This window comes from Crocuta crocuta, unplaced genomic scaffold, assembly GCF_008692635.1.
Source record: "Crocuta crocuta isolate KB4526 unplaced genomic scaffold, BGI_CrCroc_1.0 scaffold91-1, whole genome shotgun sequence".
Classification (NCBI taxonomy): domain Eukaryota; kingdom Metazoa; phylum Chordata; class Mammalia; order Carnivora; family Hyaenidae; genus Crocuta; species Crocuta crocuta.
In genome coordinates, this window is record NW_027551575.1 from 1,310,690 (window position 1) to 1,334,432 (window position 23,743).

The 23,743-nt window shown below is 38.8% G+C and overlaps 1 protein-coding gene across 1 annotated transcript in view; it reads left to right on the top strand.

The window, feature by feature from the left end:
• DEPDC1B (DEP domain containing 1B) overlaps positions 1-23,743 on the top strand; it is an 81,260-nt gene that overhangs the window by 20,915 nt on the left and 36,602 nt on the right. Inside the window, exons 3-6 of the mRNA XM_077751433.1 lie at positions 12,040-12,175; positions 17,476-17,603; positions 18,292-18,422; positions 20,338-20,385. Of these exons, the coding sequence (XP_077607559.1) occupies positions 12,040-12,175; positions 17,476-17,603; positions 18,292-18,422; positions 20,338-20,385 (443 nt within the window). The remainder of the gene's footprint in view (positions 1-12,039; positions 12,176-17,475; positions 17,604-18,291; positions 18,423-20,337; positions 20,386-23,743) is intronic.

The following is a 23,743-nucleotide window of genomic DNA, read 5'->3' on the forward strand; positions in this document are numbered from 1 at the left end:
TATGTATACACACTGCCCAGTAGGTAAGCAGCAGTGCAGTCTGTCCTCTGTTGTGGGGATGGATTCCAGCTGAGGACCCCAGCAGTCCTTGAGGTGCAGGAGTAGAATCCGCTAAAAATAAGCAGTAAGCTGGTTGCACGTTACCCTGGGGCAGAGAGTTCTTTCTATACCAGGCTCAACTCATTCTGAGGTTACATTATTGCTGCCATCTTTGGATGAAAAACATGCCAGGGAAAGCAGGTGTGTTAAACAGAGTGTTGAATAGACTGTTCTAACTCACAAAAAGCATCTACTGAGTACTGATAAACTATTGTGACATCCTTTTTTAGGCTTTTTGGTGATTATCTCAGGTTAAATTCAAACCTATTTTTATCTTTCTACCCTCCCCATTCATGTGTGGTCATATTCCTGTGTGTCAAGTTTTACCACGTTTCTTTTTTCCTTTGCTTTGTGATTGTTTGTTTCACCTACTTGGTCTTTAATTCTTTTTTTCCTTTAATCCTTACCCAAGCTTCTTTCCTATGAATTCATGATGCCTAGTAATTATCATTAATAGAGAATAGAGCTTCATCAGTAGAGAATCCAGAAAAATCTGTGAACATAGCCCACTGAACACTCCCCTTAGAGGAAGAAAAGATTTTTTGGCCAGAGAAGGTAGATTGAACAGGAGTAGTTCTTAAATACTGTTGACCTCGAAAATGTTCCCCTGGGAATCTACCAGTTTTTCTCAGTTAACCCCATGCCAGAAGTTTCTGAGAAGAGTGGGGACTTGCCTCGAGGTGCAGGCTATGAGAGGGGACTTGTGAGGGCTATGGATAGGTGGGGCAGGCCACTATCTGAATTTGATAAGCCTGCAAACTAGCAGTGGGAGAGGCCTGACAGGTGTTTTATTGGGAGTTTCAGAAAGCATGGTCTGTTTCAGAGGTTTTTTTTGTTTTGTTTTTTGTTTTTTTGTTTTTAATATTTATTTATTTTGAGAGAGCATGCTCAAGCTGCTGAGCAAGTGTGGAAGGGCCAGAGAGAGAGAATCCCAAGCAGGCTCTTCACTGTCAGCACAGAGCCTGAAATCGGGTTTGAACCCATGAACTCTGAGATTATGACCTGAGCTGAGGTCGGACAGTCAACTGACTGAGCCACAGAGGTGCCATTTCCGTGTTTTCATCCAACTGTTATCCAGTCAGCATTTCACCACTTGTGAAATGCTTGTGGCTTCTTCTTGGCGCTGGTCCTTGTTAAGGTCCTTGTTAGTTAGATCCTGAGGTGTGCTGCTTCTTGCTGTCCTCTTTGGCTTCCCTTTCTCTTCTCAGGCATCTAGGAGTACTTAACTCTATGTCAGTCACAGTGCTAAACACTTCAGATGCATGACTCATACTTCAAAGAGTTCCAGTTTAGTTAGGAAGACAGATAAATCTGAATTCATTATCACAGATGCCATGATTAGGGTGTGTTGTCAGAGGACCAAGGAATCAACTCTGATTGTGTAAGTCAGAATATTTTGCTCCAGAGGTGACACTTGAGTTCAATCTTGATGCATCAGTGGGTGTTTGCCAGGCAAGGGAGAGGGGTTAATCAAGGTGGAGGGAATTGCTTTTAAAAGTGGTCATCACAAGTGAGCTTGAAGGATATAAGAATGTGTAGGGTATTATTAGGAAGGGTGTGGTAGAAGATAAGGCTGTGAAAGAATTTGCTTTTATCTATGTCCCCTACACCTAGCACAATGCCTAGTATTCATTGAGAAAGAAGTTCAAAGGTTAGTAAGTGAGGAGGTCCCTTTTTACTGAGAAGGAGTTGAGCAATAATCACTCCACCTGTTCCTGAGTTAGAGTGGCTCAGTCTTTTCTCACATCAAGTGAGCTGCAGTTAAGTATAATATGAAGTCAGTAATAGAAGGACTGTGACAAACAAACTGTTTGGAGTGAGACAGGCCTGGGTCTGTTAGTTTAAATTCTCTGAGAATAGCAGGAGATGCCACAATGGGTCTAGATATGAAAGGAAATTAATGCTAATATTTGGGGCATGTTTGGAAGGGTTGAAGGGGGAAGAGACCAAGGGGCTGGGACTCTGATGCAGGTCTGATCTCTGGGAAAGCAGAGAGGAAAGAATTGGACAGGAAGGACCCAAGACTATAGGGTACAGTTCTGAGAAAGTCTTGGCCAGGCTGATGGGAAGTCCTTGGACAATGGTTGCTTTCTAGAGGAGCCCTATGTCTTCTGGTAGAATTGTCCTGGCTCCAGTACCCATCGTGTGCTCACAGATGCGCTGGAAGCATCGTGGCAACACGTGAAAGGTACAGTAGTTAGAGCCTGGGGGCTGTCGTGGAGGCTGCTGGCCTCTTGAAGGGAGATAGGAACCGGGCACCTCCATGGCTGGCATAGCCAGTCACTTGTGCTGCACACATCTCCTTCTCTTCCCGTGCTCATGGGACTTTCTTCCTGAGGCGACATGCAGGAGATGGAAATTACTGGGAAGAATATATCCCTTGTTGCTGCAGCCAGCCTTATGGCTACAGCTGGTCCTTATCCTCTTTCTTCTCCACTAGCCACTGTAGATTTCCTCGCCCGCAGCGATCACCTTGACAAGCTTTGGGTGTCTTACCTCGTAGCGTGACCCCAAAGTTCATTCCTGAAAGTGTCTGGACCTTTGAAAACCATACACTTCCTAGGCTGATATTTCTGTCCATACCCCTTTACAGTTACAGTGGGGCAAGGAAGTACCAAGAGGTGCCGCAGGTGTGCTTGGCCCCCAGGCGAAGAGCAGCCCACCCTCCTCCTGCTGGTCAGGATCAGTCACCTCTACCATGGCAGCCGCCTTTCTCCTTGCCTCTGCTCCCTGCCGCAGGGGAGTCTAAAGTGCACTTGCTGTGTCTCCTGGCAGGAATACTTGCTTCTCTTCTGGGAACAAGACCTCTAACTGCAGAGCCAAGAGTTGTGGGAAAGGGTCACTGGGAGGAATGGTCAATAGGGCTGTTCTCACTTTCACTCCTTGATCCTGGACCGTGTACTCTGTGGATATGGGGCACAGTACCATATAAAGTCCTATGACTTAATTTATATATTGTTCCATTGTCCTGTCTGTCCAGCTTGTCTCCAGTACGACAATCTTGATGACTGCAGATATATAACAACTTCCAAAATCAATTAGTTTAAGTCCTCCAACTTTGTTATTTTTCAAAATTATTTTGGCTATTTTAGTTCTTTTGCTTGTCCATATAAATTTTAGAATCTCCTTGTGTATTTCTATAAAAATCTCTGTCAGAATTTTTAATGATATTGCATGGACTCTATAGATCAATTTGGGGGATTTGACAAATTAGCAAAATTGAGCCCTCCAAATCATGAACATGGCATAGCTCTCAGTTCACTTAAGTCTTTAATTTCTCAGCCATGCTTTGTAGGTATGCATGTACTGACACTGCACAAGTTTTGTTAGATTTAGATGTAAGTAGTTCATGTTTTTTGGTGCTATTGTAAATAGTGGTAGTTTTCATTGTAAATCTTGCACACTTCTTTAAGTTATAGATATTTTATATATTTTCTTCTGTTGTAAATGGAATTCATTTTCTAAATAGTTATTGCTAATAAGGTAAGAGTGTCTTTCAGACCAGATCACCTATCTCCCTTCCTTAAAAAACAAAACAAAACCCATTTGATCCTTTACTCATAATGGAATCTTTATTTCATATGGAGTGAGGAACAATTTCTGATTTCAGAGGTCAAGACTTCCTTAGTCTGGCAACTATTTTTTCCAGCTTCATCTTTTATTCTCATTCCCTTAGATATTTTATGTTTCTGATACACCTTTAAGTAGTACTGTGAAATACAGTCATTTACAGTTTTTCAGCATTTACATAATACTGTACTATATACCACTGCTAGCCATGAACAATACATTGAATGGGCACAGAGCACAGTGGAACCCAGCAAATAGCTACAGGTTTGCCCAATGCATGGTTTCTTGGAAACCAGTCTCAGGGAGGTCAGCTCCTATAATAATCACTTTCTGCCTGGCTTTTCTTGTACAGAGGCTGAGGTGACTAAGGCAAAGAGGTAGTCTGGCAAAAGCTGTAGATGCTGCAAATTTCTGCTGATGCTCAAGAAACAGTTTTCGCATATATTATGGGAAGAACTTTGTCAGTGCATTGTGTCATGACTCACATTTATTAAGATTTATAAACTATGTTTTCCTTGCAGTTTAGATGCCTTAGAATATTTTAATTGATTGATTAGTTAATAAATTCTAATTTTAAATGAATTTTTCAAAAGATACTAAATTCTGGTATAGTTTATTTCTATTTATTTTATTTTTAGAGAGACAGATGCATGAGCTGGGGAGTGGGGCGGAGGGAGGGAAGGAGTGAGAGAGAGAGAGAGAGAATCTGAAGCAGACTCCATGCTCACCCCAGAACCCAATGCAAGGCTTGATCCCACGACCCTGGGATCATGACCTGAGCTGAAATCAGGAGTTGGACGCTCAGCTGACTAAGCCACCCAGGGATCTGTAGAATGGTTTAATTGCTTTTTTTCCAACCAAAATTTGGCAGTATAGGTGGCAGTGTAATACCTGGATTGCTGTTGTGTTGGATGATTAGCTGGTGCTGATTCCTTTTCTGGTCTCGTTTTATTCACTGTACAACTGGATCATTTCTAAGGGACTTTATAATTTTGGAATCCATGATCATGATGTTAGGATTAAATTTAGAATTTTAAAAGCAAAGACCAATGTAGTCCACTGGAGGGAACTCTGCTCTTTTTAAATGTTCTCAATTGCATTTAAAATATATGCCATACAAGAGTGTATAAACTCTATCTAAATAATTTATATAAGAATAGTAGAATGAATACCTGTTCACTGACAATTTGCATTTTCTTCTCTAAGAGGTCGTCACTATCTTGCCTTCTGTATTAGTCATTTTCTTGCTTCTTTCTATTGTTTTAACATTTATCCTTATAGTGTTTTGGTATCTGAAATATTTTTCTGTGTTTTGAACTTTATATAATACATATTGTTTTGTCTTCTAAAATATTTTTCTCTGCTTTGAACTTTATATAACAGATATCAAAGAGTATATATTCTTCTCTGACTTTTATTTCTCATGATTTTTGAGATTCATCTGTGTTAGTGTATTTAATTATAGTTATGGAATTTTCTCAGCCACTTTATAGTTTATCAGCATACCACAATCCATTTATCTCTTCTCTTCCCCCTGGAGATTTGGATTGCTTCCAGTTCTTTGCTTTTATGAGCAATGCTGGCATGAACATTTATGGACATGTCTCCTTTTGCACATGTGTAAGAGTTTCGTTAGGCTCCCCAGAGTTCCGTAGAGTGAAATTAGTTTAGAGAAGATTGCATGTTTTGTTCAATTTTACTAGTTAATGCCAACATTGCATAGTGGCTGTGCTAAGTTTTATGCAGTAGTAGAATACATTTGATATTGACTGAGTTGATCTTTTGCCAATCTGGTAAGTCTGAACTGCTGTCTTGTGATATTATTTGATTATTGAGGGATCAATCGCTTCTCGGCCTTTTGGCTAAGATCAAGTGTGATTATTGAGGGATCAAGTGCCTTTTCATATGTTTATTCATCATTCCTGGTTCCACATCTGGAAATGCCTGATTCATGTCTTTGGCCTTTTTTTCTATAGGATTTTTTTTCTTATATATTTTTAGGAGTTAAAAAAAGTATATTCTGCATATTAGTCCTTTTTGTCAATTATTTAGAATACAAAGGTCTCCTATTTGTTTTCATTTTATTGTGTCCTGACAAGCAGAAAGTTTTTTATTTTAATGTAAGTGAATGTGTCAATCTTTTTTTATACTTTATGGGTTTTTTTTTAATGTTTATTTTTAAGAGAGAGAGAGAGAGAGAGAGACACGGTGCGAATGGGGGAGGGGCAGAGAAAGAGAGAGAGACACAGCATCGGAAGCAGGCCTCAGGCTCTGAGCTGTCAGCACAGAGCCCAATGCGGGGCTCATACTCACAAGCAATGAGATCATGACCTTAGCCGAAGCTGGACGCTCAACCCACTGAACACTCCAGGTGCTCCATTTACTTTACGGTTTTTGTATCTTGCTTAACAAGAGTCCTTTTATTACTGAAAGCCAGAGAGGTATTTTCTTATATTGTATTTTAAATTATAAGGTTTTTTACTTATGATTTTTCATGGTGTGAATATAGGATTGTTCTGGTATTCTGTTTCTGAGAAATAACCAACCTGAAACAATAGTGGCTTCAAGCATTTGATTCTGCTCATTATTTTTGTGTGAAGAATTGCAAAAGAGCACATCTAGCAGTTTGCCCATTACCATTAAGGCATCAGTTGTGCTGCACAGTTCACTTCCAAGATGACTTCTTTCTTTTCTCAGAGTTGTGGCTGGTGCCTTTGTGCTTCTTGGCCCCTCTTTCTTTTTACATGAGGGGTGATCCTATAGGTCATCTCCACATGGGTTATACTTTTCATGGGATGACGGCGTTAGGGTGGTCACTATTCTTACACGATGGCTGGTTTCTGAGAGGTTATGTCTCAAGTATGAGCATCCCAAGAGCAAGTATTTACAATAGGCAAGAAGAGGAAACTGCCAGGTAGGTAAGGTCTATACCTAGAATCAGCAAACCATCGCTTCTGCCATATTCTATTTGTCAGAGCAGGCAAAGGGTCTGTTCACATTCAGTCATCTCATCCTATTGATTATTTGACCGCATCAAAGTTATACTGGGGAAGTGTCACATTGGGGAGGAGTCACATTGGGGAAGGATGGGCAACACTGCTGTGGCCCTTCTTGCAAAATACACTTTGGCCACTAAGACATTCATTGCCAAATTACGTTCATCCCCTGCATCAGGACTCCTTAAATTTATCCCGTTATGGCACTGCGTAGAGCAATCTCAGACCATAGCACTTCTAAAATGCACTTGAACATGTGTCTGTCATTCCTTGATTAGGGCCCAGTCCTGGTTTCTGTGAGTGATTATACATGGTTCCCAGCTCTTCCCGCTGGAGTCTTGGCTTGGCACCCTTAGTCATTTTTCCTTTTCCATAAGAAATGGCTCATGTTTGCAGTGAAATAACTTTCTCATATACTTCCTGTTTACAGAAGCTTGAGATTCTTGACTGTATTTTTGCATTTTGAACTATTGCCTTTTTTAGTTCAAGTGGATGGTGATTCTGCTAGTGGTTGTGGCTTTTCTGTGAATTTTATTGTGATTTATTCCTTTAGACAGAAGTCACACAAGTGTCTTTGAAACAGGCTCTTTTCTACCTGGGCTACTTATAAGTCTGCCATGGTACAACACCTTCAAGATTCTTAAACTCCAACTTTAACCAAGATGATCTGTAAGGTACTGCCTTAAATCTCCTTAAGGTTATAATAAAAGTCTTTTATAGCCACACAGGTGACTACCCAAGGACCATGTTTAATTAGAAACATCTTGAATTTGATATTGGTCATAAGGCCATTTTTACTTTGACCGTCTTTTCTTGAGAGAGACTGGGGATGAGAAATACTTTCGTTTTTGAGTCAAGTCATGACTGTTTTATGTTTCCTCCAAATTCTGCTTAAAATTTGAAGTGGTCCTTCTTCAGTTTATCTCTGTCCATCCCTTGTTATCAAGACTGAAAGAGACCGGTTGGCACTTTCAACATTGATCCTGGAAAACTCCTTATTGAAATCCACCTTTCGTGTTTTCCATGTCACTGCGGGACAGTTTTGACTGGAATTGATGCCGTTAGGCAACATGAGTCTTTCCTACACGTCCAACCTCAGCCTCCTCACAGTCCTTCAACACTCCGGTAACAAGTCTCCCTGAGGGCCCTTCAGAGGTCCACTGACTGCTTGTTCTGATATAAGTAAATTTCTGTTCAGCTTATCTGTTGTTGCATAACAAAACTTTGCCCAAACGTAGTGGCTTAAGACAGTTGTTGTTTTTACATAATTTCGTAAGTCAGAAGTTTGGGAGGTCTTAGCTGGACACTGGTTGGGACTGCTGAGGCTGGGAAATCCACCTCCATGATGACCTCTGCATGCACAGGTCTGGAACTGCCATGCACGTTGACCACGAGTTTCTTTCCATGCAGTGTCTCATCTTCTAAGTCCTCCTTTTGATGCTTAGGCGCCTCATAGTATGCTGGTCTCAGGATTCCCACTTCTTTACATGATGGCTAGTCTATAAGAGGGAGCTTGGCAAGAAGAACGGGAGCTCTAAGAGGCAGGAAGGGTGTTGCAGGCCAGGTAAGCACTAGTGCCCAGAACTGGCAAACTTTTTTTTCACACTTGAAGTATAAAATTTATTTCTTAATGATATGAAGCAAGTACAGGCTGTGGAACTGGCGCACTCTTACTCTTGCCATCTTCGAGTTATCAAAGCCCTTGGAAGGGTCTCACCCAGACACAAAAGAGAAGAGAAACATACTCTGCCTTTTGATAGCGTAGTGGCAGGATCACTTGCAGAAAAGCATGTGGGTGGGAAGTACCTTTGTAAACCATCTTTGGAAGTGCCATTTGCAACAGGGGTGCAGTTTCCCATTTCCTGTATGTGGAACCCTTGGACCGGAAATCGTTATTGAACAGTCCGTACTTTCTCACTGACCTGTAGTGTCTGGTCTGTCATAAACCAGGTTTCTAAATAAATGTATATGTTCATTTGAGATCATCTGTCTGGGCCCATAATTTTCCACTGGGGGCCATTTTGCTGGGACAATGTGTGGAAATAATTTTGGTTGTCACACCTGGGAGGGTTTGCTACTAGCATCTAATGGATGGAGGCCAAGGATGCTGCTAAACAGCCCGCACTACACAGGCCAGCTCCCCACCACAAGATTATCCAGCCCCAAATGCCAATCATGCTGAGGCCGAGAATCCATAGTATGCCATCAGGATAGCCTTACCATATTACCTTAATTAGCCTTGACAGCTGATAGGGTAAGTCACCTACCTGTGTTCTTCTTCTTTAAGAATGTCTTGATTGTTTTTGGCCTCTTGGATTTCCACATAAACTTGGAATCAGTTTATCATGTTTCATAAAAAATTTTATATTTTAATTAGAACTTCTCTGAAAGTATTTATCTCCATGAGGAATATTGACATTGCCATTTGCTGTTGAATATTGATATTGAATTTTATTTACCAGCATGATATATCTATCAATTTACTTCATTAATATCTTTTAATAGTTTTATAATGTCCTTCTATTAAAGGGTTTACAAATCGTTTGTGCAAGATGTTTTGTTCACTTGGCCAGTTAGTTGTGAGTCTTTTAATAAGTTGCTTTTCTCTTTTGGACTTTCATTTCCTTAAGTAAAGAATGTGACATTTGGATTAGATCATCTCTGACAGACTTTGAAGCCTGAGATGACAGGATTAAAGTGTTAGAATTAACTGGAAAATGTCCAGTGCACACAATAAAAGCAGTCCATGAGAGGGAGCTCTTCTGCATTTCAACCCTGGCCAGATTACTGCAAAGACCCCACACCTGCTGTTGTTAGCTGTAGATGTTAAGGCAAAAACTCCATCTTCCCAGGACAAAGGCAGAGATACTTCCTGGTATCTCTTCAGTCACATTCTTCACACAGGAACTGCTGCTGTGGGTTTTGGAAGGTATTACTTTTTTCAGGGTGTGGGAATACAAGAAACACATTTTGAACCCAGGGGGATGTTTATGGATCATTCAGTTTAATCCTTTTATTTGACAAATGAATAAATTTTGACTTAGAGACACTGTTATTTTCCAGAGGACGCACAGACTGTTCCTGAGGAAATTTGGGCTGAACCACAGGTCAAGTTTTCACACTTTAGTTGAAGGAGTTGGGGGGATGAGCAGAGGGTGTTAGTGGTGGACTGGGAGTAGGGATGGTGTTTAATTATTTTTAATGTTTATTTTTGAGAGAGAGCACGTGTGAAAGAGAGAAGGGGGAGAGGATCCAAAGCAGCCTCTGCCTTGACAGCAGAGAGCCTGATGTGGACTTGAACTCATGAAGTATGAGATTATGACCTGACCTGAAGTTGGACGCTTAACTGACTGAGCCATCCACGCAGCCTGGGATGGTGTTTAATTTTTAAAGAACTGAGAGATGGGTGATCTGTGAACTTCCTGGAAATATTTGCAACACTACACAACACTACATGTATATTTGAATGTGAGAGTGTGTGCACCTGAGTGTGGCATATGTGCTATATGCAGGCAGTAGGACTTCTGTTGTGATTGTTGGCTTCTTAGAAATAGGATTTGACTTCTGTAAGCCAGCCTTTACTTAAGGAGTGGGCGCGCTTGGGTGGCTCAGTTGCTTAAGTATCTGACTTTGGCTCAGGCCATGATCTCATAGCTCGAGGGTTTGAGCCCCATGTTGGGCTTTGTGCTGACAGCTCAGAGCCTGGAGCTTGCTTCAGATTCTGTCTCCTTCTCTCTCTGCCCCTTCCCTGCTAACACTCTGTCTCTCTCTCTCGACAATAAATAAAGCATTAAAAAAAAGAAGTTGAATAACTTTTATAGGCTTTAGAGATTTAATTTATATTTTGGAATTGTTTGAAAATACTTGCCTTGTAACTTGATTAAAAATTTTAAGCTGTCTTTCAGTTTATTTATCTTTAACTTGATTTCATTTTTTTCTCATTGACTTTTCAGCTAAAGTGTAGTCATTGGATATTTTTTTCAGAAATGAAATTCAGCTTCTCATTGTCAGCCATCCCATTTTTTAAAAATGTTTGTTTATTTATTTGAGAGAGAGACAGAGTGCAAGTAGGTGAGGGACAGTGAGAGGGGAAGACACAGAATCCAAAGCAGGCTCCAGGCTCTGAGCTGTCAGCATGGAGCCAGACACAGAGCTCGAACCTGGGAACCACAAGGTTATGACCTGAGCCAAAGTTGGATGCTTAACTGACTGAGCCACTCAGGCACCTCTAGCCATTCGTTATCAAGTTTATTGTGACTATTTTTGAAATGTTTCTCCAATGTCCTTATTATTTGTGATTCTTCTCATTCACCTCAGTATAAATTCTTTTGGTAAACTATAGGCATTTAAAAATTCTTTACTTCTGTCTGCATTTGCCTTAACAGTAAGATCTTTATAGTTTATTTGGATTATTTTTCCTGCAGGTATCATAGATGAGATTTTAAACCTTTATTTTTGCTTAAAAAAATAAAAAGTAAACTACTTACTGACATCCATGTCAACATTAAGAACTAGAGTTCTTGTGTTAATTTTTTCAATGCAATGCAGCCTATCTTTTTCTAACAAACTAACAGGAAAAGTTACTCTGAGGAAAATATGTATTTAGTTACCTTTATGTTTTTCTTTATAAGAAAGAATTTTGAGGAGTATATGTTTTCCTATAGTCTAGACTGATTTAAAGAGAGTTAGTATATTTAGGCTTCTCTGTGTTAGTTCAAGGAGTGATGCTACCAATGACTCGGAGGCAGAGAGACAGAGGAGGGTATCAAAAGGCAGAAGGACATTGGACAGCTTTCATCTCCTCCAGGACTGAGGCATCTTCCATCTCACTGTGAAGTGTTCCATATTCAAGGGAAAGACGATTAATTAATCTTCTTTTGAAATAGTTATAAAAATGAACATTAGGCTAAGCGTCTTCTGCTGGTATACTCTTCCTCAGCAAGTATCACTGAGGATTCATCTGTCCATATTTTCTTTTGCACACTTACCACCCGTACATTTCAGAGTTACGAGGTGCTAGGGATTTCCAGCTGGGTGGAGAAATGGCTTGCCCCAGCAGCCCATTTAGAACATCTGTAATGATGAAAATCATTTGATAGGAGAATAAATTTTATTTACTTATTTAATAATGTCTCACAGGATGGATTCCTGTTTTTCTTCGTAAATGTTTTCTCATAGGCATAATGAATGAATATTGAAAAAAATCATATATTGGGTACAGTTAGCCATGTGTAATAATTTGAGTGTGAATTCATTTATTATCTGAAGCTTGGAATTATATAAATTCTCAAGGATACAAGAAACGGGGACTATTGTTAAAGTATCTGTGTCTCCCATTGACTGCAACAATAGAGATTTCCTTCTCGGTGTTTAGATTTCCTCCTTCTTCACCCCTGAAACCATATCCAAAGAAGCCTACTTACCCAAAGGATGTTATAAAGTTTCCGGAGTGGAATGACCCCCCACCAGGGACGTCACAAGAAAACATCCCAGTGAGGCCAGTTGTGATGGTAAGTGTGTTACTATAAGATTGGGTGGGATGGTCAGGGTGGAGTGGTGGTGGCGGCGGCGGCGGCGTCAGCGGTAATGGTGGTGTGGTGGCTGCGGCTGCGGGCGAGTCTAACGGCGACCAAAAATAGGATCTGATCTGTGAACCACCAGCCTTAGTCTTCTTTCTGCTGGTCCCTAGGGAACAATGATCTGAAAGTACTTTAAAATAACATCGTACATATCAATAGATGAGAGAACTGTAGCAGGGAAGGATTAGCTGTTGAACTTTTTCACTCTTGCATGTTGGCACTGACATATATATGGTAGCTATTTTCATATGTTCAGAGCAAGCAGGTTTCTGTGACAAACTCCCTTTCTCTTGTGTTCCAGAATTTACTCTTCTCCCTCTTTGTCTCTCCTGAATTTTGTTCTATTACCAATTGAAAGTGAGAGGGTTAGGATGTGAAGTATTGTGGAATGACCCCTGATGCTATAGATGAACAAAGGTACATTCTGCTAGTTTTGAAAAACCTAGGCATATTGTAGAATAAACTAATTTTGGGGGTACATTTTCCTTAAACATTCCCAGTAGAAGACTACCATGATTGAGACAATATTAAAAAATAAACTACAAAGAAAAACTTTTATATGACATTTTTTAAGAATTATACTCACACCATGGGGTACCTGGGTGACTCAGTCGGTTAAGTGTCCAACTTTGGCTCAGGTCATGATCTCATAGTTCGTGGGTTCGAGCCCCGTGTCAGGCTCTGTGCTGACAGCCAGCTCAGAGCCTGGAGTCTGCTTTAGTTTCTGTATCTCCCTCTCTCTCTAACTCTCCCCTGCTTACACTGTCTCTCTCTCAGAAATAAATAAAACGTTAAAAAAATTAAAAGAATTATATCTCACACCAGTGCTTTAAGTTAGTCTAGTTTAACAGCATTAGATGTCTAGTTCATACGTTTGTTTGCAAAGATAGGATGTAAACATTTTTAGCAATGTAATTAAAAGAAAAAGCATTTGTTTTTTTAAAGAGATTGTATTCTCAGTTTGAAGAGAATAGCTAAGAAGTTTAGGCTTTATCAAAGATAATTCTAGAAAGAGAGTGGCACTAATGACAGAAATAAGAACTCCTTTTAGGGCTTGCTGGTTTGTCAGGATGGTGATGAATTTGGATTTAAATATGATTGGTGATAAACTTGGCTCATCTTAAATGGAGGGGTCTCACAGGCAGATGGAGATAATGATCCTGGAACTTAAAAAGCAAGATCGTATTTGGAAGTCATTAATTTATTCATTCAATAAAGATATATTGAGTGTCTCCTGTGTGCCATGCATGTGCTAGGCTCCACAGAAACAGTAATATTGATATAGTTTTTACTCTAAAAAAACTCATAGTCTAGTGAGGCCTACAATATAAAACTAATTAAAAAACAAAGTCAGGTGTCTTAGGGTGGACTTTTTTTTTTTTTTAAATGTTTTTATTTATTTCTAGGAGAGAGAGAGAGAGACAGCGTGAGCAGGGGAGGGTCAGAGAGAGAGAGGGAATCACAGACTCTGAAACAGGCTCCAGGCTCTGAGCTGGCAGTCAGCATAGAGCCCGATGTGGGGCTCGAACCCAGAAACCGTGAGATCATGACCCAAGCAAAAGTCAGATGCTTAACCGACTAAGCCACCCAGGTGCCCCTTAGAGTGGATTTTTGATTCATTCCTAATAAGTATTTAATTAAGGTCTAGTTGATAGTTTTTGCCTTAGGGAAAATTAAAATATAAGCTCCATGAGATCAGGTACATTGTTTTAACATTTGCATTTAAGCATGTTACAGGATCCCATTGGAAAAGTGGTTATTCAGCAGACTTGATTTTTCATTATAAGGTCATCCAATGTCATTTATACAAAGGAGATAAAATCGCATATTAAATTAATGTGTATTTTTGTCACCGATAACAATAATTTCCCTTTTCTATTCCACTTGGTTCTATGAAGCTGTAATATTCCTGGTGTCACCTGTAGAAGACCAAGTGCTCATTAGCATACTTTAATGCTCCAGTGACAATGACTTCTTTCTTTTCTTTTCCTTTTCGCATTTTTCAGGAGCCCTGAGGTATACCAGTGTCCTAGAGTCATCAACCATTTTCCCCTAAAGCTTATCCTTTCCCAGGTCATCTGTACCTGTATTTGTTTTGATCCTTGTGTCTCACCTTCTCTTGTGCTTCCTGCTTAATATAAATACTGGATGTATTTAAATTGTAATTCCAGCAAATTGTAATTCCAGCAAATTGTAAACCCTGCTCATTGTAATTCCAGCAAAGGTTCAACTGCTGCTTTTTTTTTTTTTTTAATTTTTAAATGTTTTATTTATTTCTGAGAGAGAGAGAGCGTGAGCAGGGGAGGATCAGAGAGAGAGGGAGACACAGAATCTGAAACAGGCTCCAGGCTCTGAGCTGGTTGTCAGCACAGAGCCCGACGCAGGCCTCGAACCCACAAACTGTGAGATCATGAACTGAGCTGAAGTCGGACGCTCAACTGACTGAGCCACCCAGGAGCCCCTGCTGCTACTTCTTGAGCATTGTCCACAGCAAGGATGGCAGAGCAGGATCTGTTTCCCAACTTGGGCCTTGATATAGGTTTTAGAATGATGAGCTTAATAGTCAATGAAGAAGCTTCATCTTTCTTAAAGAATTTCAGCTCCTCATTCATTTCTTCTATTTTATTTTCCTCTTTCTATCTTTGCTTCCTCTTTGCTTGGTGGCTTTTGTTTAAACCTGTCTTTTCTCTTGCCTAGCCACTTATATAAATAAAAACATGTAATAATAATAAAATAAAACTAATGTGTTTCCTGAAGGGCAATATAGTACAGAAAGTAAAATTGTGGACTCCAGAGCCAGACTACTGGGTTTGGATCTTGGCTCCTCCATTTACTAGTTATTTGGACTTGTTGCTCTGTTTTAGTCATTGTGTTCATGTCTCAGTGTTCATATTGGTGAAACTGAGATGATAATAGTACCCTCTGGGGTAGGCTTGTTGTGAGAATCGAGTTCATATCTATAAAGTGCTTCGAATGATGTCTGGCCCACAGGTAGTCAGTAACTGTTAACTACTATTGCTGTGATTCACTTATTCAATAGAATTGTTTTCAGGCAGAGATGAAAGAAAATAAATCACCAGTGATATCTTCCAGAGAGAATTAATACTAACATTTTTCTTCTGTATCCTTTTTTCTGTGCATTTTTTTTACCCCCCAAATGAGATCATGTTGAGCTTTTTGTAGCCTTTGGTTCTTCACTTAGAATAATGTTTTGCTTTTTTGCATGTTATTATTTTTAAGTTTATTTATTTATTTTGAGAGAGACAGGGAGAGAGAGAGAGTGCAAACATGGAAGGAGTAGAGAGAGAGAGAGAATCCCATGCAGTCTCCACACTGTCAGCACAGAGCCTGATGAGGGCTTGAACTCATGAATCATGAGATCATGACCTGAGTCAAAACTAGGAGTCAGATGTTTAACCAACTGAGCCATCGTTTTTCATATTATTAAACACTCGACAGGGGCGCCTGGGTGGCTTAGCCGGTTGAGCATCTGACTTTCGCTTAGGTCATGAACTCGCGGTTTGTGGGTTCGAGCCCCGCGTCGGGCTCTGTGCTGACTGTCAGCTCAGAGCCTGGAGCCTGTTTCCGAGTCTGTGTCTCCCTCTCTCTCTGACCCTCCCCTGCTCGCGCTGTCTCTCTCTCTCTCCTAGAAATAAATAAAAATATTTTTTTAAAAAAACATTCGACATCATATTTAATATCTGCATCTTGTCTGATGTAAAAGTAATATATTTCATGTATCTAGTCCCTTACTGTGATATATACCATGTTTCTAGTTTTCTGGTAAACAACATAATGGGCAATGTCTTTACGGATAAATAGTTAAGTATCTCCATGATATTTCTTTTTTTTTTTTTTTAATGTTTTTATTTATTTCTAGGAGAGAGAGAGACAGTGTGAGCAGGGGAGGGTCAGAGAGAGAGGGAGACACAGACTCCGAAACAGGCTCCAGGCTCTGAGCTGGCAGTCAGCACAGAGCCCGACGCGGGGCTCGAACCCACGAACCGCGAGATCATGACCTAAGCGAAAGTCGGACGCTTAACCGACTAAGCCACCCAGGCGCCCCTCCATGATATTTCTTGAAGATAACTTTTGGAAGTAGATTTGCTAGGCAAATGCAGCAACTTACATGCCTGCCTTCAAAAATGGACATCTAATCTAGATACTTAAAAAAAATGCACAAACCCACATGGTCTTTGGCTTTCTTTTGTAATTCAGTAATTCTCCAAAAACAAAATCATAAAACAACTTTCCTGCTCCTTTCATCCAAATTTATAAGATTTTTCTATAACGATACTATTGTAAAAAACTATTACAGAAAATCTTTGTAAATGATTTCTTATATGTTTTGTCTGTAAAACCTCAGTGTTTCTCTTTGTGATTATAAAAAGGAAGCTTCGGGATTAAATGTCTAGTAGCCTATCTGAGAAAGGAGATACTTAGTTGCACTGGTAGAGCAGATTATTTAACCTCTCTGAATTTTAGTTTTTCTTCCTACTGTCTCCAGTTTTCTGGGAGCTCTTGTTTTTCCTGCCTTCTGTAGTTGCCTAAGATCTGGGGGCTGCTTTTCAACATTGTGCTTCTTTGATTTTTGCTTATAAAAAATAGACTTCTTGAAAGTAATAGACTTTAATTGTGTTTTAAACATTCACTCAGTTTGGACAGTGTGTGAATATGGATCGGTATTCTTTGACTAAGTTTTGAATTAATACAATTGTATTTCCTGACTACCTCGTTGATTAGTTGGAATTCCCACAGGAGAAAATAGCTAGGCAGTGTCATGCTTATTGCCAAAGTTCTTTTGCAATTTATGAATACTCATTTATAATATGACCTGATCCTTAACAGTTATATTTCTCTGCAGTCAGTGCAAAGAAAGTTAGTTTATATTTCTAGTAATTATTTTTTTTTTTAAATGTTTTATTTATTTCTAGGAGAGAGAGAGAGACAGCGTGAGCAGGGGAGGGTCAGAGAGAGAGGGAGTCACAGACTGAAACAGGCTCCAGGCTCTGAGCTGGCCGTCAGCACAGAGCCCGACGCGGGGCTCGAACCCACGAACCGCGAGATCATGACCTAAGCGAAAGTCGGACGCTTAACCGACTAAGCCACCCAGGCACCCCTCTAGTTATTATTTTAAATCAAATTACAAATAACCAAGTCAAAGAAATTTCTCATACCACTGCCTATTGAAGTATTTATTCTCTTTTTCTTTCTCCCCTCCCCGCAATTAGAACTCTGAGGTGTGGTACAAGCGTCACAGTATTGCTATCGGAGAGGTGCCGGCCTGCCGTCTGGTCTACCGCAGACAGCTGACGGAGTCCAATGTAGAAGATATATGGAAGTCTATGACATTATCATAGTATGTGCATTTGATATTAATGAGAAGTTGGAGTGCTTTTTTTTGTAGTTTGCGTCTCTTCTGTTCTCTGCATATATAATTTTCTGAAATTATGTATTAATAGCTTCTTTTTGCATTATTTGCCGCTATGCTGCTTAGCAAACATAATTTAAATGGATTCTGGGAATTTTCTCTTGTCATTTATATGACAGTTAAGAATAGGAGTTTAAAGGTTCTTAAACTTTCTAGCGACACTGAAGTTTTTTGTTTAATGAAACACAGTGGTAAATTTCATCTCCTAGATCCTTGCTAGGATATAATAGTATATTGATATCCTTGCTAGATATAATAGTATCTATTATATTATAGATAATTAAAGTAAATAATGTTATAGAGCATTTTCTTTCCCTCACAAAGATGTACTAGTTGCAGTTTCCCATCATTGGATAAGGTATTTTCTCTTTTTATCGTTTCTTATGAAATCATTTTCCTGGCATTTAAGGTGTTATGATATTAAAGTAGTGAAGCAATATGTTAATGGCCCAAGGTACTTTTAAATTTGTTTCATCATATTTTTTTTCTTTTCTTTTTGCCAAAGATTGTGTAAAATGTCTGAAAGCAGCACATTTTGAAGATTGATCTTTTACATGTCAGGTTTTTGGGTAATAATGATTTTTTAAAAGTAATTAATTACCATATGTCTTTTCAGTTTACAGAAAGTTCTTGGTCTGGATTCTTTGGAAGAAGTCCTAGATAGTAAACTGGTCAACTCCAAGTTCATCATCCATAATGTATATAGCGTGAGCAAGCAGGGAGTCGTCATCCTTGATGACAAGTCAAGTAAGTGCATAAAAACCATTGTGGTCCCATTTGACCCACTATGCTGGCTGCACAGGTCCCTCGGCTTCTTTTTGACCATTCCCCAAACCCTCAGTCAATGTACCTCCTCATTATACATAGCCTTGTCTCACTTTCATGCCTTTTTTGTGTGGATTAAGGACATGTCATAGAAAGGTGAATATCCAGGAGTCAAAGCCTCAGCACAGTCCATCCAGAGGCTAGTTCAGTGTTAGCCACACTGGGAATTAAGTGGTTCTGTATTATTCACAGAAAATCCCTGAAAAGTAAGTAGGTTTAAGATCTGAGTGCTTAAGTCAGTTTGCAACTGGGTCTTGGAGACTGATTTTAGGTTTCAGGTGAGTCTGACTGATTTTAGATTCTCACCGACCTTTTCATTATGGCGTCTCTATGGTAGATTTTCCATAATAGTCTTGGTTTATGCCATTTTTGTTGTTGTTACTGTCATTAATAAAGGTAGTTCTTTAAATGCTGTAGGTGCTTCAGTTTCTTCATACCTTTTCTTCCAAGCCGGTTTACAAATCAGGAAAAAAAGACATTAAGCAGCTACCTATCCTGGTTTTTTTGTTTGAAAAAATAAGGTCACGGTATGCATGGTGGGCCAGAATCCCCAAACTGATTTTAAAGCTTTCTTCTCTTAGGTCAGGGATGGACCAGAATTAGATGGATTTTTTTCAATGTTTCTTCCTTTACTTCCAACCCTTGGTCCTGGTAATAGCTGGAACTAGAATGACCTTTGGATGTGGGAAAATGGTATAGTACTTTTGGAGTTTTTATAAATTATTATTAAGTTTAGGGCTAGAGTCTCCTGGGCAGCAAAATGGAACTCTACCAGAAGGAACCTAGGCTGCTGTGAGAGGGGAAGAGGTTTTTCTAGGCCATGGTTCCTGTCAGAAACAGAATGTGTCATTGAAATTTGAAACACTTCTTTTATATAGCCCCTGTATTGGGAATGGAGGACATTAAGGAAGCACATGAATTTGTGACCTCATGAGTTGTCAGGTTTAATAACATATAAAATTAAGTTACGTAGAATGAAGGAGGTATTGCCTTTGAAATATATCTAAAATCCTTCCACATTCTTTGACTGCTGCAAACATGAATACTTTCACCTACCACTTAGATGACCAGTCATCTTTTGTCTTATCACATTCTTCAGAAAGAAGAGCCTCAGGTTCAACCAGCATCTCTGCAGGTTTTAGAGAGTGGAGCAGGGGAAGCATAAATGGTGGTCCATCTCATCAGAGGTCTCTGCCAGTGCCAGGAAGGGAGAGACTCAGGAAAAAAGGCTCAGCTGGGATTTTTTATAACGGTGTTAACAGTTATTATTTCAAGGCTGTCCTAAAAAGAATAGCCTATATTAGTGTATCAGTAGAACTTTCTTGCCCTGAAACATTTTGAAAATTGAAATGTGTAAAATGATACTTATATAGGACATTGGATATACAGATTTTACCTTTTTTTTTTTTTTTTTTTTTTTAGGTATTTGGTGAACTGAATTCACAAATATAATTGATGATTAATATTTTTACTTTTTCTGGTTTTTCTTTTCCTTCTTTAATTCTTAAGATAACTGGTTTTGTTCGTTTGTTTCTTTGGAATAAACTGTCAGATTTCTACTTTTCACCAAAGCTTCAAAAGGTGCATCTTACCCTTAGAGAAATTTATAGGCATGGTTTATAAAAGCATATGTTGGAACGCTGCTGCTACAGGAAAATTTCCATTTTTTTTTAAACATTTGGCTATATTAATAGGTGATTTGTGGTTTGTAATTAGCAGATATGTTTCATATTATTTGGGTAGGTTATATATTCTTATGATACTATGTATGTATACAATTCTTTGAATTATATGTAGTTGAGTAAAATATCTTCTTTTTATTTTCTTTTCTTTGCAGAAGAACTTCCTCATTGGGTACTGTCAGCTATGAAGTGTTTGGCAAATTGTAAGTACTAATTATCCTCCAGTTTTGTGAGGTTAACAGAAATTAGTGCCCTGAATTAGAAAATATTTTTGCTCAATGGCCTGAACATTGATTTGACACCTGTGAGACTGGCAGTTACTTATTTTGGGACTTGTGTGCTTTTAGTGATGAATTTGTGACTTGGTGAAAGGGCTAAGTTATAGAACATTTTTAAAGGAATTTTGTGCTGCTTTTTCTTCATACTTGTAATCACACTACAGATTTGTCCATACTACTTCTTCTGACTGTTTCATCACAGTAAAGAAAAATTAGTAATATTGAATATAATACTATACAGATAGCTGCCTGTTGACAGTTTATACATTTTTATTTCTAAAGCATATATTTTAATTAAAAATAGAACTACCCTATGACCCAGCAATAGCACTGCTGGAAGTTTACTCAAGGGATACAGGAGTGCTGATGCATAGGGATACATGTACCCCCATGTTTATAGCCACTCTTTCAACAGTAGCCAAATTATGGAAAGAGCCTAAATGTCCATCACCTGATGAATGGATCAAGAAGATGTGGTTTATCTATACAATGGAATACTACTTGGCAATGAGAAAGAATGAAATCTTGCCATTTGCCCCAATGAATTGGAGGGCATTATGCTAAGTTAAATAAGTCAGGCAGAGAAAGACAGATACCATATGTTTTCACTCATATGGATCTTGAGAAACTTAACAGAAGACCATGGGGAAGGGGAAGGGGAAAAGAAAATTACAAACAGAGAGGGAAGGAGGCCAACCATAAGAGACACTTAAGTACAGAGAACAAACTGAAGGTTGATGGGGGGTGGGAGAGAGGGAAAAGTGGGTGATGGGCACTGAGGAGGGCACTTGTTGGGGCGAGCACTGGGTGTTGTATGTAAGCCAGTGTGACAATAAATTATATTTTAAAAAAGCATATATTTTATTCCTAAAACATATCCTTAAATATGCCCTATATTTACATCTCCATTTGCTCAGCAGATCCTATCTACTATTGGCTTTTTATGGGGCACCAGTTTAAGTGGGAAAGAGATGTTTAGACTAGTCTGACTGATAAGCAGGATGGCTTGCAAGGAGAACTTGCATGTGGAGAAACAAGAAGGGCTGTTTCAGTTATTGGATGTAAAATGAGGGGGCCTGGATCATGGTGGTCCTTCTGAGGATTTTCATAGGCATGCACCGTCCATTTCATAGGCATATGATATCCACGTCATCGGATATCGTAGACACTGTGAAAAATGTATTACAGTATCTCACTAACATTGTCATTTTTTTCTGTAGATTTTTTAGAAGGCGTAACCCAAAGAAGGGATTCTAATGGTTAATGGCTTAACCTCAACAAGTGATTTTAATGAGAAGAATTCTAGTTCTTTTGGCTGACTAATAATGGTGATATTTGGCCTATGAGACCTTTAAGCCTCACAGATGGCCTGATAGAGGTACCTTTTAGGTAGGACTAGCATGTACAAAGACAGATATAATAAAATTTTGAGTTAATAGACCCTGAATGATTTATTTAATTAGTGTTAGTTTTGTGTGATTATAGAATGAAATTAAGATAACTAGGCAACTTACTGTAGGTAATCTCAGTCATAATATGTGAACAATGATTATATACTGTCATTCTGAACATGAATACCAATTATTAGCTTGTGTGAAAGCCAAAGTTCTCTGTGTTTAACTATTAAATTTTCATTGGTTTTGGTTAATATTTTGGAACCTCTGAGATGTAGAGTGGTTTTTAGTTGGATAGAGTGCTTTTTATTATTCCCATTCAACCATCTGAGGTAAATTAAATTTAAAGTATATCTTTGGCCAGAGTTGGCAATGATGAGATAGAAGGTCTAAATGCAAAGTTAAATTACCCATTTTTAAATTCCTGGCAAACCAAGGATTTGATAATTGATGAACTGGGAAAGAATAGAAGAAGCCAGTATGACAAATCTAGGCTATAATATATTGTATAATGAATATTAAGGTGGGATTATGATACAGATTTTTCAATGATGGTCAAAACATTGTGAAGAGTATAATTTTTCCCACAAGTAAGATGTATACTTTTAGGCACAAAAACTTCTGCAGGAATATTAGAATAACTGGAATTACTTATCAATGGAGAAGAAAGATGTAAAGAGCAACTTACTAATGTTCTCTGTGTGTGGTGGTGTTATATTATTAGGTGGAAATTCTTGGGAACAGGAACATGTCTAACATATATCACATTTTACAGATAGTTGGTATATCCATAGAAATGCTTACTTTTGTGTCTAAGACAAAAAAGATGACCAAAGGCCAAGAAAATCCTTTTGAATAGTTTTGTGAAATTATTAAGTTTTCCAAATACTCCTTGGCCCCTTGAATTTACTCTGAGTCTATCAAAGTCATGACCTGTTCCTTATCCTTCTCATCCTTATTGAGTCTAGATTCCCAATATAGTCATGTAATAGGGGACAGAAAGGATAGAATGGCTGACTTAGATGATGTTTTGAAGGCCTCTTGCCCCCTTTTCTGTAAATTTGCTGCCTACCTCTTTCTCTGAGGCCCCTTGGTAGACCATGTACACATAGGCCTACGTACTTTCCTTGTTGGCCAGCTTCGTGGTTGGTCATAGGATAATGAACTGGTACTAAATACAAAGCCAGGTTAACTGTTTTTCTTCTTTGTGCAAAGGTTCAAGTAAAAAAACAGATACAACTCTTTTTCAAGATCTGTCAGAAATAGCATTTATAAAAGCTATTCTGAAGTTCAAGATGATTAAGAAACAGAAGATCTTAGAAATATGGCCTCCTCTCATAAGGCCTACCATGCATTTGCATTTGTATGGAAACTTTTTTTGTCTTGTTTTTGCATATTTTTCACCAGAATGATGAAATGTTTCTACAGGGATACAGCTGCTTACAATCAACCACATGCTTATCTTGGGAGGGAGTAATAATTTACCACAATATGGATTACTGAGACATTAAACTAATTATTTCAATCGATGAAGCTTGGGTTATTTCAGAGGAGGAAGCAATCAAGAATGGTGGCTATGTTGGCTGCCAGATTAACATGGTGCCACACATAAGTCTTTCATAATTTTCATTATTTTAGTCAATCAAATTAAGTTATTTTATGAGAAATATACAGAGTATTAAAAGGTAAGAGGGCTTTTAAGGGAGGACCAACAAAAAGCCATTTTCATTTTGTCCTATTAGCCTTGAAATGTGAAGGCCCAGAATGTTTATCTGTTCTTTTTAGTTTGACCCTTTCTCTTTAGTTACAGTGGTGCTGGTGGAAGGCTTTATTTCAGTTTTTATTGGCTTTATCTTTTGCTCTCCTGAGGATAGAGCTCTGTTTGGATC